The sequence below is a fragment of the Salvelinus alpinus genome, chromosome 5 (assembly GCF_045679555.1).
Source record: "Salvelinus alpinus chromosome 5, SLU_Salpinus.1, whole genome shotgun sequence".
NCBI classification, from domain to species: domain Eukaryota; kingdom Metazoa; phylum Chordata; class Actinopteri; order Salmoniformes; family Salmonidae; genus Salvelinus; species Salvelinus alpinus.
The window spans coordinates 49,982,487-49,998,460 of NC_092090.1; the positions used below are offsets into that span (position 1 = coordinate 49,982,487).

Consider the following 15,974-nt stretch of genomic DNA (forward strand, 5'->3'; position numbering starts at 1 on the left):
AAGAATTTACAGTGCTTTCAGAAATAATTCACACCCCTTGACTTTTTCCACATTTTGTTGTGTTACAGCCTGAATTTAAAATGTACACATTTAGATTTTTTGGTCCCTGGTCTACACACCACACCTCATAATGTCAATGAGAAATTATGTTTTTTTTATATATTTTTTTTACAAATTAATAAAAAATGAAAAGCTGAAAAGTCTTGAGTCAATAAGTATTCAACCCCTTTGTTATGGCAAGCCTAAATAAGTCCAAGAGTAACAATATGGTTACCAAGTCAGATAAAACATTACATTGAGTCACTCATGTGTTTTCATGATTTTTGAATGACTACCTCATCTCTGTACCCCACACATACAATTATCTATAAGGTCCCTCAGTCGAGCAGTGAATTTCAAACACAGATTCAACCACAAAGACCAGGGAGGTTTTCCAATGCCTCGCAAATAAAGGCACCTATTGGTAGATGGTAAAAATGTAAAAGCAGACATTGAATCCCTTTGAGCATGGTGAAGTTATTAATTACACTTTGGATGGTGTATCAATACACCCATTCACCACAAAGATACAGTCGTCCTTCCTAACTCAGTTGTCGGATAGGAAGGAAATCACTCAGGGAGTTGAATGGCTGTGATAGGAGAAAACTGAGGATGGATGAACAACATTGTACCGATGAAGTAGACATATTTGGTATTCACATCTCAAAAAATATAAATTAACTTAACATAATTCATTTCGAATAGAAAGTTAGGAAATATAGATAAGATTCTTCAGCAATGGAGAGGTAAAAACTTGTCTATTTATGGAAAAATCCCATTGATTAACTATTCTGTCCTATCACAGTTTACTTACTTACTAATAGCACTGCCTACTCCAGATGACTCGTTTTTTTAAATCATATGAGCAAAAATATTTCATTTTATTTGGAATGCTAAACCAGACAAAATTAAACGTGCCTATTTATATAATGAATATGAGTTTGGCTGGCTAAAAGTATTAAATATTAAAGCTTTAAACCTCTCACTAAAAGCGTCACTCATACATAAATTATACTTAAACCAAAAATGGTTCTCCAGTAGATTATTTTTGCCTTGATACAGATTGCAACTTCTCATTTCCGACTAATTGAAAATGAAATTTTGTTTAAAGTATCACCCTTTCTTAAACAAGCCACACAAAGCTGTGTTTTATTTTTATCCTCCAGAAAATATTTAACAAATATTACAACAAGTTATGGTTAAATTGAAATATACTGATTAATAAAAAAACATTATTTATGGAACAAATGTTTAAAAATAGTATTATATTTGTTAATGATATTATGAATCGAAACAGAGGAGTTATGTCACATATGCAGTTATCGAAAATATATGGGAATATCTGCTCAATACAAACTTACAACCAAATGATTGCAGCACTACCACAAAAATGGTGGAGGCAAGTAGAAAAGGGAGAAGGTAGGGAACTTGTTTGCCTGCCATATATTAAAGATACAAATTGGCTGAAAGGAACTGGCATAAATAGAAAAATATACCAGTTTCATCTGAGAACAAAAATGTTGACAGCTGCGCCATACAGGTTGCAAAATAAATAGGAGCAGCTTTTCGATATACCAATTCCAATGCATATGGCTTATGAACTGGTACAAAAAACTACACTTGATTCAACACTTCGAGTTATTCAATTTAAATGATTATATACAATTCTTGCCACCAATAGAATGCTATAAATATGGGGCATAGAACAATCTCAGCTCTGTACATTTTGCTGCAAAGAGACAGAATAAATAGATAATTTATTCTGGTATTGCTCTTATGTAGCTTGTTTCTGGTCACAGGTTCAGGAATGGTTAAAAAAGTCACAACAGGGCCTCCCGGGTGGCGCAGTGGTCTAGGGCACTGCATCGCAGCGCTAGCTGTGCCACCAGAGATTCTGGGTTCGCGCTCAGGCTCTGTCGCAGCCGGCCGCGATCGGGAGGTCCGTGGGGCGACGCATAATTGGCCTAGCGTGGTCCGGGTTAGGGAGGGTTTGGCCGGTAGGGATATCCTTGTCCCATCGCGCATCAGCAACTCCTGTGGCGGGCCGGGCGCAGTGCGCGCTAACCAAGGTGCACGGTGTTTCCTCTGACACATTGGTGCGGCTGGCTTCCGGGTTGGATGCGCGCTGTGTTAAGAAGTAGTGCGGCTTGGTTGGGTTGTGTTTCGGAGGACGCTTGGCGACGCACAATTGGCCCAGCGTCGTCCGGGGTTAGGGAGGGTTTGGCCGGCAGGGATATCCTTGTCTCATCGCGCACTTGCGACTCCTGTGGCGGGCCGGGCGCAGTGCACGCTGACCAGGTCGCTAGGTGTACGGTGTTTCCTCAGACACATTGGTGCGGCTGGCTTCCGGGTTGGATGTGCGTTGTGTCAAGAAGCAGTGCGGCTTGGTTGGGTTGTGTTTCGGAGGACGCATGGCTCTCGACCTTCGCCTCTCCCGAGTCTGTACGGAGGTTGCAGCGATGAGACAAGACAGTAACTACTACTAATTGGATACCACGAAATTGGGGAGAAAAAGAGGTAAAAAAATGTATAAAATTTTTAAAAATCCGGGCAAAAGACTCGCTGGCACAAAATTAGGCATGAATGATCAACTCCCGAAGGAAATTGCAGAACAGCGCAAAGTTATGTACCCACTCTTCAAGGTGAATAGACTTAAAGGGAAATGTTTAGCTCTTGATGTCGATAAACTGTAAATTGATAACCAACTGTTCCGAGACACATGGCTATTCTAAATATACTATAAATATAGTATTGGGTGTTCCAATATTCGACTCCATGGCTATTATTTAGAATAGCCATGGAGTCGAATATTGGAACACCCAATACTCTCCATGGTAGGGATTGTAATTTTTTTTAAACTATTGATAAAGAAATAAACTACAAATACACTATACCATTAAAGATAGGGAACGTTGTAAAATAATTAGTATTCAACTGTATATATTTATAGTTTTTATAAATAGATAAAAGATAGCATTAGAAGAAAGGATAATTATTGAAATAATACATCTTGAAATATACAGTGGGGCAAAAAAGTATTTAGTCAGCCACCAATTGTGCAAGTTCTCCCACTTAAAAAGATGAGAGAGGCCTGTAATTTTCATCATAGGTACACTTCAACACTTCAACTACGAAGGAGTGGCTTCGTAAGAAGCATTTCAAGGTCCTGGAGTGGCCTAGCCAGTCTCCAGATCTCAACCCCATAGAAAATCTATGGAGGGAGTTGAAACAGCCCCAAAACATCACTGCTCTAGAGGAGATCTGCATATAGGAATGGGCCAAAATACCAGCAACAGTGTGTGAAAACCTTGTGAAGACTTACAGAAAACGTTTGACCTCTGTCGTTGCCAACAAAGGGTATATAACAAAGTATTGAGATAAACTTTTGTTATTGACCAAATACTTATTTTCCACCATAATTTGCAAATAAATTCATTAAAAATCCTACAATGTGATTTTCTGGATTTTTTTTTCTCATTTTGTCTGTCATAGTTGAAGTGTACCTATGATGAAAATACAGGCCTCTCTCATCTTTTTAAGTGGGAGAACTTGCACAATTGGTGGCTGACTAAATACTTTTTTGCCCCACTGTAAGGAACTGGAACACAAAAGTACTAAAAGCCCAAAATTAGGTAGGAATTAACATGGTAGAGATAAAAACACACCAAACAGAGGACATAGAAGGCACAGTATGTGGGTATGTGCAAGTGTATTGTGATGGAAAGTGGGGTGTCTGTTTCTGTGTTTGGAAAAGTGTGGAGTTAAGTGAGTGAAAAATAAAAATGGTTGTAAATGCCAGAGCCCATGTGTGTCTGCGAGCAGGAGTTGTGACAAGGAGATATTTCAATTTTGTGCAGATATGGGATATAGTTTATTCATTTATTGTCCTATCATGATGGAACAGTTCCCAACCCTATACCCTAGACACCCACCTGAGCGACCTACACACTAAAGAGAACTGCAAGTAGCCTATACGGGGCTCCTGAGTGGTACTGCATCTCAGTGCTAGAGGAGTCACTACAGACCCTGGTTTGATTCCAGGCTGTATCACAACCGGCCATGATTGGGAATCCCATAGAGCAGTGCACAATTGGCCCAGCGTCATCTGGGTTTGGCCGGAGTAGGCCGTCATTGTAAATAAGAATTTGTTCTGAACTGACTTGCCTAGTTAAATAAAGGTTAAATAAATAAATAAATATATACAGCAAAGACAGAAAGATAAATGTGGTCAGAGACCCACTAATGCTGCACTGCCCCTCAATATTCTGAGCCTGCCTGGCAGGGTTGGTCTAACAATACCAAAGCCCTCAGGTAGTGACAGTGCTGGCAAACACTAGCTGCAGTAAGTAACCCATTGGAAGGTGGTCACACTCGGACAATCAGAGAGGGGGCAAATAATTATGGCCCTTGTGTCACAAAATAATCAAAAGGTCTGACTGCACAGAGATTGAAAATTGTCACAACGGGGGACCAATGTGTCTGTGTGTTTCAGGGTAAAGGGGTGTATCTGAGCTCCATCAGCTAGGACTTGACCTTGTTTAATCAAATCTCCCCATTCCTTCTCAATTTTGCATGGCTTCTCAAACAGCTACAGTCTTCTTTTGAATTGGGTTTGGGGATGGAACAACTGTTGAACATCTGAGCTTATGGTTGTTTGTGGGGGAATGGCAGGGAATGTGTGTGTGTATGTATCCCACATCTGTTGCTGTGGGGTAATGAGGTTTGGGACAATACAGGATGATTCACAATAATTATTTGCCAAAATAATAATTGCTTGCCAAAAACAATTGAAAAATAATTACTGACTGCTTATAGGTAACAATCCTTTGTATGAACTGCCTACATTATTACACATATTATGAATTAATTGTGGAAAGAATTTAAGATATGCAATATTTGTTTACCCAAAAATGAAAGTGATGGAGTGCTGCATCAGATGACCTGGCCTCCAAAATCAAATGTTACATTTTTTTATAATCTTTGTAAATTATATCATAAATAGGACTGGTGGAATTATGTCACATATGCAGCAAACAAAAATATATGGACATTTCTACCCAAAATTACAACCAACTAATTGCAGCATAACCGCAAAAATGGAAGAGGCAAGTGGAAGGAGGAGAAAGCAAGGAACTTGACTGTCAGCCCTGCGTTAAAGACCAAAATTGGTTAAGGAAGATTGTGATGAAAAAAAACGTATACCAGTTTCATTTAAGGACCAAAAAATTGACAGCTGTGCCATACAGATTACAAACTAGTTGGGAAGAATTTCTTTCGATGTATCCCATGGCACATGGTTTATGAACTGACACACAAAACAACACCTGATTCAAAACAGAGTTTTTCATTTTAAATTATAGACAATTCTTGCAACCAATAGAATGTTATATATATATATCGGGGATACTACCCTCCCAGCTCTGCAGATTTTGCTGCAAAGAGACACTGTCCATATGTAGCTTGTATTTGGTCGCAGGTTCAGGAATTGCTGAAGAATTGCAACATTTACCTGGACCTAACTCTGCAAATAGCACTTCTGGGTGATTTGAAAAGTCATAGTCAATCAATCAATTAGAGGTCGACCGATTAATCGGAATGGCCGATTAATTAGGGCCGATTTCAAGTTTTCATAACAATTGGACACCGATTATGGCCGATTACATTGCACTCCACGAGGAGACTGCGTGGCAGGCTGAGTACCTGTTACGCGAGTGCAGAAAGGAGCCAAGGTAAGTTGCTAGCTAGCATTAAACGTATCTTATAAAAAGCAATCAATCTTAACATAATCACTAGTTAATTACACATGGTTGATGATATTACTAGTTTATCTAGCTTGTCCTGCGTTGCATATAATCAATACAGTACCTGTTAATTTATCATCGAATCACAGCCTACTTCGCCAAATGAGTGATGATTTAAGAAGTGCATTCGCGAAAAAAGCACTGTCGTTGCACCGATGTGTACCTAACCATAAACATCAATGCCTTTCTTAAAATCAATACACAAGTATATATTTTTAAACCTGCAAATTGAGTAAATATTGCCTGCTAACATGAATTTATTTTAACTAGGGAAATTGTATCACTTATCTTGCATTCTGTGCATGCAGAGTCAGGGTATATGCAGCAGTTTGGGCTGCCTGGCTTTTTGCGAACTGTGTGAAGACCATTTCTTCCTAACAAAGACCGTAATTAATTAGCCAGAAATGTACATAATTATGACATAACATTGAAGGTTGTGCAATGTAACAGCAATATTTACACTTAGGGATGCCACCCGTTAGATAAAATACGGAACTGTTCCGTATTTCCCTGAAAGAATAAACGTTTTGTTTTCGAAATGATTCGAAATGATCAGTTTCTGGATTTGACCATATTAATGACCTAAGGCTCGTATTTCTGTATGTTATTAGACTATAATTAAGTCTATGATTTGATATTTGATAGAGCAGTCTGACTGAGCGGCGGTAGGCAGCAGCAGGCTCGTAAGCATTCATTCAAACAGTACTTTCCTGCATTTGCCAACAGCTCTTCGCTGTGCTTCAAGCATGGCGCTGTTAATGACTTCAAGCCTATCAACTCCCGAGATTAGGCTGGCAATACTATAGTGCCTATAAGAACATCCAATAGTCAAAGGTATATGAAATACAAATGGTATAGAGAGAAATAGTCCTATAATTCCTATAATAACGACAACCTAAAACTTCTTACCTGGGAATATTGAAGACTCATGTTAAAAGGAACCACCAGCTTTCATATGTTCTCATGTTCTGAGCAAGGAACTTAAACATTAGCTTTTTTACATGGCAAATATTGCACTTTTACTTTCTTCTCCAACACTTTGTTTTTGCATTATTTAATGCAAATTGAACATGTTTCATTATTTATTTGAGACTAAATTGATTTTATTGATGTATTATATTAAGTTAAAATAAAAGTGTTCATTCAGTATTGTTGTAATTGTCATTATTACAAATATATATATAAAAAAAATCGGCCTGTCACGACTTCGACCGAGGCAGGCTCTCCTTCCCGTTCGGGTGGCGTTCGGCGGTCGTCGTCACCGGCCTATTAGCTGCCACTGATCCTTTTCTCCCCCTCCCTATGTGTTTATTGGGTGCACCTGTTTTGTATGAGGGTGTAATTAGTTGGGCTTATTTAGTCAGCCGGCCCGCACGTTTCTTTGTGCGGGATTGTTTGTATGTAAGTGTGGTGTTGGTTTTGTGCTTCACGTTTACTGGACTGTGTTCATTCCCCCCGTGTCTGGGGTAGTTTGTAGTGTACACCCAGTGTGTTAGTAGGGTGGCCTAGTTTGTCCGTGTTCATTAAAGAACATTTGTATTTGCACCTGCTGCTCCTGCGCTTTTCCTTCACACTCCGACACCCAGGCCTTACACGGCCGATTAATTGGTATCAGCTTTTTTTGTTCCTCCAATAATCGATATCGGCGTTGAAAATCATAATCGGTCGACCTCTACAATCAATAATATAATAATACTCTTAGCAAAAATGTTTCTTTAATTTACAATCTTTAGATACTATAAAAATAGAAAGGTAGAGAATTTTGTAAACATCACAGCTCAGATTAAAAATACATGACAAATAGAAATAAAAACTGGATGGTGTTCAGAGATAGATGGGAAGGGTTTTGTGGAGCTGAATGGTGGGACTAAAAATAACAAGATCACAAATAAAGTATACTGTGTTCGTAAAATGCATATACAGTGAATTCGGAAAGTATTCAGACCCCTTCACTTTTTCCACATTTTGTTACATTAAAAAGCCTTATTCTAAAATGGATTGAATCTACACACAACACCCCATAATGACAAGGCAAAACAGGTTTTTAAAAACTTAAATATCACATTTAAATAAGTACTCAGACCATTTACTCAGTACTTTGTTGAGGCACCTTTGGTAGTGATTACATCCTCGAGTCTACTTGGCTATGATGCTACAATCAATGGCACACCTGTATTTGGGGATTTTCTCCCATTCTTCTCTGCAGATCCTCTCAAGCTCTGTCAGGTTGGATGGGGAGCGTCACTGCACAGCCATTTTCAGGTCTCTCCAGAGATGTTCGTTCGGGTTCATGTCCGGGCTCTGGCTGGGTGACTCAAGTACATTCAGAGACTTGTCCCGAAGCCACTCCTGCGTTGTCTTGGCTGTGTACTTAGGGTCGTTGTCCTGTTGGAAGGTGAACCTTAGCCGCAGTCTGAGGTCCTAAGCGCTCTGGAGCAGGTTTACATCAAGCATCTCTCTGTACTTGGGCTCCCGAGTGGTGCAGTGGTCGAAGACACTGCATCTCAGTGCAAGAGGCGTTTATCAGACACACTACAGTACCATTGCTGTTGCTCTACCCAACTCTGTCTCTGTCTCTCCCTTGCTCTCTCACTTTCTCCCATGCTCTCTCTCTTTATCTCTTTCTCTCTCTCCCAGAATGTCCTCATTTTTAAGAATTTAGAATTCTCTCTCTGTCTCTTTCTCTCTCTCCCAGAATATCCTAATTTTTAAGACCTGGATCAAATCCAGGCTGCATCACATCGGCCACCCATAAAGCGGTGCACAATTTGACCAGCGTCGTCTCGGTTTGGCCGGAGTAGGCCATCATTGTAAATAATAATTTGTTCTTAACTGACTTGCCTAGTTAAATAAATGTTAAATAAAATAAAAAACTTTGCTCTGCTCATCTTTCCCTCCATCCTGACTAGTCTCCCAGTCCCTGCAGCTGAAAAACAACAGCATGATACTTCCCCCACCATGCCTCAGCGTAGGGATGGTGCCAGGTTTCCTCCACATGTGACGCTTGGCATTCAGGGCAACGCGGAGTGCCTGGATACAGCCAATAGCCGTTGGTATATTGGCCATATACCACAAACCCCTGAGGTGCCTTATTGTTATTATGAACTGGTTACCAATATAATTAGAATCAAATCAAACTTTATTTGTCACATGCGCCGATTACAACAAGTGTAGACCATACCGTGAAATGCTTACTTACAAGCCCTTAACCAACAGTGCAGTTAATTTTATTCACCAAATATACTAAAGTAAAAAATTATAAAAAGTAACACAACATAACAATAATGAGGCCATATACAGGGGGTACTGGTCCTGAGTCAGTGTGCGGGGATACAGGTTATAAGTAATTTGTACATGTAGGTAGGGGTGAAGTGACTATGCATAGATAATAAACAGCGAGTAGCAGCAGTGTAAAAAACAAATGGAGATGGGGGGGGTCAATGTAATAGTCAGTTGGCTATTTGATGAATTGTTCAGCAGTCTTATGGCTTGGGGGTAGAAGCTGTTAAGGAGCCTTTTGGTACTAGACTTGGCGCTTCGGTACCGCTTACCGTGCAGTAGCAAAAAAAACAGTCTATGACTTGTGTGACTGGAGTCTCTGACCATTTTATGGGCTTTCCTCTGACACCACCTATTATATAGGTCCTGGATTGCAGGAAGCTTGGCCCCAGTGATGTACTGCGCCGTACGCATTACCCTCTGTAGCACCTTACGGTAAGACGCCGTAAAACGTCAGCCATCCTCTTTGGCGCCATTTAAAAAATAAATGTTTTGTCATACCCATGATATACCACGGCTGTCAGCCAATCAGCATTCAAGCCTCGGAGCACCCAGTTCATAATTACAAATGATTTGCAGACTGCAAATTGATTGCAAAAAGCCCAAACAGATATAATGTTTGACTAAAACATAATAATTTCAAACCTCTCTATTACGTGTGGGAAAACTTTGGAAACATTTTTTTTTACATTAAAAGAACTTAGAGCTCATTTCCTGGTGTTTTATGTCCAACAATGAAATATATATTTTTAAATCTGACAACTTGGGGGGAGGGGGGGGGGGCGGAAATGCGTGTGTGTGTGTGCTCACGCATGTGTATGTGTGTGCATAAGTATGTACATGTGTAGATGTGACACAAATATAGAACCCTACAGTCTACAGCTTGCCTCTCTTACCCAATACTGTCTGCAGCCTGTCACCAGAGCAACAATAGGTGTTTACAAATATTTACCTTGATGAGCTCACAGAGCTTATCAGTGGTGTTACTTCTCGGGGAAACTTGTGACACTCGCTGAATGCTCAAAGGGAACGTGGCTATGGGAGACAGCTGGAAATATCACAGCCTCTCAACATGCCCCTGTGTGTGTGTGTGTGTGTGTGTGTGTGTGTGTGTGTGTGTGTGTGTGTGTGTGTGTGTGTGTGTGTGTGTGTGTGTGTGTGTGTGTGTGTGTGGGATTGAGTGAAAGGGGAATACCTAGTCAGTTGTAAATCTGAATGCCTTCAACTGAAATGTGTCTTCCGCATTTAACCCGACCCCTCTGAATCAGAGAGGTGCGGGGGGCTGCCTTAATCGACATCCACGTCTTCGGCGCCCGGGGAACAGTGGGTTAACTGCCTTGAGTGTGTGTGTGTGTGTGTTTGTGTGTGTGGTGGAAACTGTGGTGCTTGTGTGTATACGTATGTGTGCGTGTGTGCGTGACCTACTGCATGTGCACAAGTGCATTAGTGTACATGTGTACGTGTGTAGGTGTGTGTGCATCCACCTGTGAGTTTCTACAGTGTTAGTTCACAGCAGTATCAGGGGTTTCACCTCTGGTAACATCCTGTTAGCAAAGGTTCCCTTTTTTATGCTAAAGGTGACATGAGTGTTGCCAGTTATATAAGGTTCAAGCTGGTTCAAGCTGATGCTTCCATTGCCTGACTTTCAGTCTGTATTACTGCTTGTACTTGTAGGTAGAATGGAGTGTACTTGTAGCACTAATGGAGATGGCTAGATTGTATGTTAACCAATAGGTGTGTGTGCATGCATACGCATACATGTGTTTACGCCTGTGTGTGTCTTTTACCTGTTGCAGTCGACATGCAGCAATAGGTGTGTAGCGCTGATGGAGAGGGCTATCTTGTGCCACTGGCCATCGGCTAGTCGGTAGGGGAAGGACTCTGAGCGAGGCTTGCCCTTGTAGCGGTAGTGGTAGCGGATCTCCTCCCTCAGCCCACTGCTCTCCAGCTCAAAGTAACTGCAAGGGAGGAGAGGGCAAAGGTTACAGGCAGAGTTCAGAGATCACTGAAGCGCTTACAGCCCCTGAGAAATATGGAGAAGAATTTAGCTTGGAGTCATGAGGTGATGCAATGGGGGAATGTGGTGTGTTAATATTCAACATACATACCCTACCGGTCAAAAGTTTTAAAACACCTTCTCATTAAAGGGTTTTTCTTTATTTTCTACATTGTACAATAATAGTGAAGATATCAAGACTATGAAATAACACATATGGAATCATGTAGTCACCAAAAAAGTGTTGTAAGCAATATTTTTGTGAAGACAATGGGGTAATGGGCATCTTGGAGCTGTTTGTTATCATATTGACTGATTTAAAACATGTGAATAAAGTCTTTAATACAAAAATCAAGAGGAAAACAAGCCGGATAATAACGCGTATGGCAAAATAATAATCTAAAAAGACATTCACGGTTCGACTGACAGGAGAAGAGGAAAGTAGAGAACAAAACAGGAGAGAAGAGAACCAAAGAGGGCAGAACCAAAGAAAACAAATGGTCTGAAGAGAACTGACGAGAAGAGTCTGCTGCCTGTCTGAAGAACAAGAAAATTAGAAGAAAAACATTTAAAAGGACAGCAGGAGAGGTGCAGAGGAAAAGCAGAAGAGAGAGTCAGCACCCAGAGGAGAATGAGAGGAGGAGTGTGGGAGTGTGTTTCTAAAGCCGTCTGTCTCTAAACATGTCCAGCATTGCACACACAGGGAGGAGCGGCCCCATGAACCTTCAATGGAGCGTAATGACCCAGGTCCAGACATCTCCTAACCCCTGCACTCAGGCTCTGATCAGCCGCGCTAAATTAAGAGCCAGGAGGCCACAGTCAGCAGCACCCAGGGAACCGTAGCCAGCCAGCCGTGACATTTCTGTTTCTTCAAAAACTTCTGCACACTGGCCCCTTAAAACAACCACCATTTTCCCGTTTCCAATCCCCAGAGTTCACCACACACGCAAATGCACATATGTACACACACACGCACACACACACAGTGTCCCAACTCGCACACACACATCAGCCCTGCCAGGCCCCATCCATATTCATGCCCAACGAGGATACAACCATCCCGCTATGTAGAATACCAAGTGAGGCTCCGTTCTGGGAAGCTGGATTTATCCCTCTCCCAATTCTCAGTTTGCCGAAAAACTGAGAGCAGCTCGTGATAGCTATCCAAAACAGTACTGCCATGCGACACACAGAAAAATAATGTATATGGCCGTGGATTCAATGGGCAGTTGATCAAACGAAGGGAGATTAACTCAAATATGACGTGAATTAATTAAGTTGTAAACCCTCAGAGCGTGTGCCTGCATCCTAAATGGAACCCTATTCCCTATATAACACACTACTTTTGACCAGGGCCCACAGGAAATGCACTACATAGGAAAGAGGGTGCCATTTGGGACGTAAGCCGTGTGACTGAACAATGTTCAGGAGCTGTTCCAGAGAAACAGTCAGACAGCCAGACCTCAACGTTTAAGAGCCACCATTAAATCAACACATGTACTCTGTACCCAGGCAACTGCCACCTCTAAGAGATCACCTCATTGCTGGGCAATACAACAACCATTCACATGCATCCAAATCTGCCTGCATTTTCATTCGCGGCAGGCATCTATTCATGAAGGGATTAATCAGAACCAGAACCTGCCTAATCCAGGTTTCTGTTGTCCCTTTACAATATGAGCTGGTTGTAAATAGAGTACATTCATTCACAAGGCCAGCGGGCAAGGTTTGGCATGTGATGTCTTAATTATGTCTGGTAAAAGGGGTGGCAGGTAGTCTAGCGGTTAGAGCGTTGGGCCAGTAACCGAAAGGTTGCTGGATTGAATCCCCAAACTGACAAGGTAAAAACCTGTCGTCCTGCCCCTGAGCAAGGCAGTTAAACCACTGTTCTCCGGGCGCCGAAGACGTGGATGCCGATTATGGCAGCCCCCCGCACCTCTCTGATTCAGAGGGGTTGGGTTAAATGTGGAAGACACATTTCGGTTGAATGCATTCAGTTGTACAACTGACTAGGTATCCTCCATTTCCTAAACTGGTTTTCTGTCTGACAAGACGTCATATAACCAGATTACAACCAACTGGTCCATTACATTACAACCAGGTACAGATGCATTTTTCGCTATCAAGACATCTTGGGAAAGATATCATCTTTTGGTTATCTGGATGCTACACAGACGTTCGCAAAACTTCCACAGCTTTGCGTACTCTTGGCATTCTCTCAACCAGCTTCATGAGGTAGTTACCAGAAATGCATTTCAATTAACAGGTGTGCCTTGTTAAAAGTTAATTTGTGGAATTTCTTTCCTTCTTAATGCATTTGAGCCTTTCAGTTGTGTTGTGACAAGGTAGGGGTGGTATACAGAAGATAGCCCAATTTGGTAAGACATGAAGGTCAGTCAATCCAGAAAATGTCAAGAACTTTTAAAGTTTCTTCAAGTGCTATGACGAAACTGTCTCTCATGTGGACCGCCACAGGAAAGGAAGACCCAGAGTTACCTCTGCTGCAGAGGATAAGTTAGTTAGAGTTAACTGCACCTCAGATTGCAGCCCAAATAAATGCTTCACAGAGTTCAAGTAACAGACACATCTCAACATCAACTGTTCAGAGGAGACTGCGTGAATCAGGCCATCATGGTCAAATTTCTGCAAAGAACCCACAACTAAAGGACACCAATAAGAAGAAGAGACTTGCTTGGGCCAAGAAACACGAGCAATGGACATTTGACCAGTGGAAATCTGTCCTTTGGTCTGATGAGTCCGAATTTGAGATTTTTGGTTCCAACTGCCATGTCATTGTGAGACGCAGAGTAGGTGAACGGATGATCTCCGCATGTGTGGTTCCCACCGTGAAGCATGGAGGAGGAGGTGTGATGGTGTGGGGGTGCTTTGCTGGTGACACTGTCAGTGATTTATTTAGAATTCAAGGCACTCTTAATAACCAGCATGGCTACCACAGCATTTTGCAGTGATACGCCATCCCATCTGGTTTGCGCTTAGTGGGACTATCATTTGTTTTTCAACAAGACAATCACGCAACACACCTCCAGGCTATGTAGGGGCTATTTGACCAAGAAGGAGAGTAATGGAGTGCTGCATCAGATGACATGGCCTCCGCAATCACCCGACCTCAACCCAATTGAGATGTTTGGGATGAGTTGGACCGCTGAGTGAAGGAAAAACAGCCAACAAGTGCTCAGCATATGTGAGAACTCCTTCAAGACTGTTGGTAAAGCATTCCAGGTGAAGCTGGTTGAGAGAATGCCAAGAGTGTACAAAGCTGTCATCAAGGCAAAGGGTGGCTACTTTAAAGAATCTAAAATACAGTACCAAAAATATAGAAAAACCCTTGAAGGAATAGGTGTGTCCAAACTTTTTTACCTAAAAACAATTTCTAAACGTTTTTTTTTTTTTTTTTTGCATGAACAGATTGTCACATGGAATGTACGTCACGATTATCAGCCAAAGAGCTGATTCCAACTGACTTTCTTCAACTAATCCTACTTTTTAGATGCCGAAAAGCTGTTGCGGGACGTTTTGTTTGAACAATAGCGGCAGAAAATGTATTAAGTTTAATCAACTGCCCAACAACCAGATTGACCGGAATGTTTGGTAGTGGAAAGACATAGGAAGATGAGAGATCATGATACAGAAAGCAGTAGACCATCTAGTAAAGAAAGCATAAAGAGGGCCAAGGTAGGAAGCAAGAGGAATGATGTGTTGGGGTGGAAAGTGGTGATAGTGTTTGATGAGACCACAGGGCCTCACTTACACCCTATCCGACTAAATAATGCTGTAAAGAAAGAGGTACGTGAAGTGAAATGAGCTCGGTTCATTGGAAATGGTATATTGTTAATATTGTGTGGTAGCCAGGCTCAGCAAAAGAAGATTCTGAAAATGGAAAAGCTTAAAGGGAAGAAGATTAAAAGCCATGTCCCTGGTGCTTATGGTAGATTGAGGGGAGTCATCACTGGGGTCCCAATATCTATCTCCACGGAAGATATCAAAGAAAATGTGAAGGGAGGCAGAATGATTGAGGCCAAAAGGTTGATCAGTAGGAAAGAGGGTCAAAGAAGTGAAAGCTTATCAGTGATGCTGAGGTTTGAGAAAGTCGTGCCGGGAAAAGCACAGATAGAATTCCTTAGTTTCAATGTTAGAGAATTAGTCCCATATGCACTGCAGTGTTTTAAATGCCAAAGAATGGACGTAGCTGCTCAGTGTAAAGGAAAGAAAATATGTGCCAAGTGTGGAGGGGCACATGATTACGGTGAATGTGGAAGAAATGTGAAGGTTAAGTGCTGTAATTGTGGGGGAGAACACAGTGCAGCATTTGGTGGATGCCAGGTATAGAGAGAGGTTAGAGAGGCTCGGAGATATAGGATCAGTCATGATGTATTATAATGCAGAGGCCGTAAAACAGATTGGTAGAACTATTATCACACCATTATCATTTGCATCGCTAACTGGCTACAGTGATAGACAATGTGCGCAACCCACAGAAAGGGGCATCCCATGTCGTTGCTTCTTTAGAAAGTTCCAGGAAATACGAATCACCGATGCATTATTTTCATATCTTGTGAGAAACTTGAACAAATCAATACATTTTCTCTTGAGTTCAAAATATTTAAATCACTCTTATAAATTCATATTTTTGAATATTGCTGAAATCTGTTTCAATGTCTGGATTCCATCATTCCGTCCTCATTCTTTTTATAGGGCCCTACGATACCGGTTATGTTACGTAGTCTGTCCATGAGAGATTATAACATATGTCACAATGACATTATTTAAAAAGATTGTACCCGTTGGGAGATACATTGCACAACATGAGTATATTTATTTAAACACAATAGCCGACATAC

At 41.3% G+C, this 15,974-nt stretch overlaps 1 protein-coding gene across 1 annotated transcript in view; it reads right to left on the reverse strand.

Annotated features, from left to right (window-relative positions):
• The window catches only part of LOC139576292 (protein kinase C-binding protein NELL1-like), a 528,592-nt gene that overhangs the window by 461,532 nt on the left and 51,086 nt on the right, over nt 1-15,974 (reverse strand). Inside the window, exon 4 of the mRNA XM_071402224.1 lies at nt 10,907-11,077. Within this exon, the coding sequence (XP_071258325.1) occupies nt 10,907-11,077 (171 nt within the window). The remainder of the gene's footprint in view (nt 1-10,906; nt 11,078-15,974) is intronic.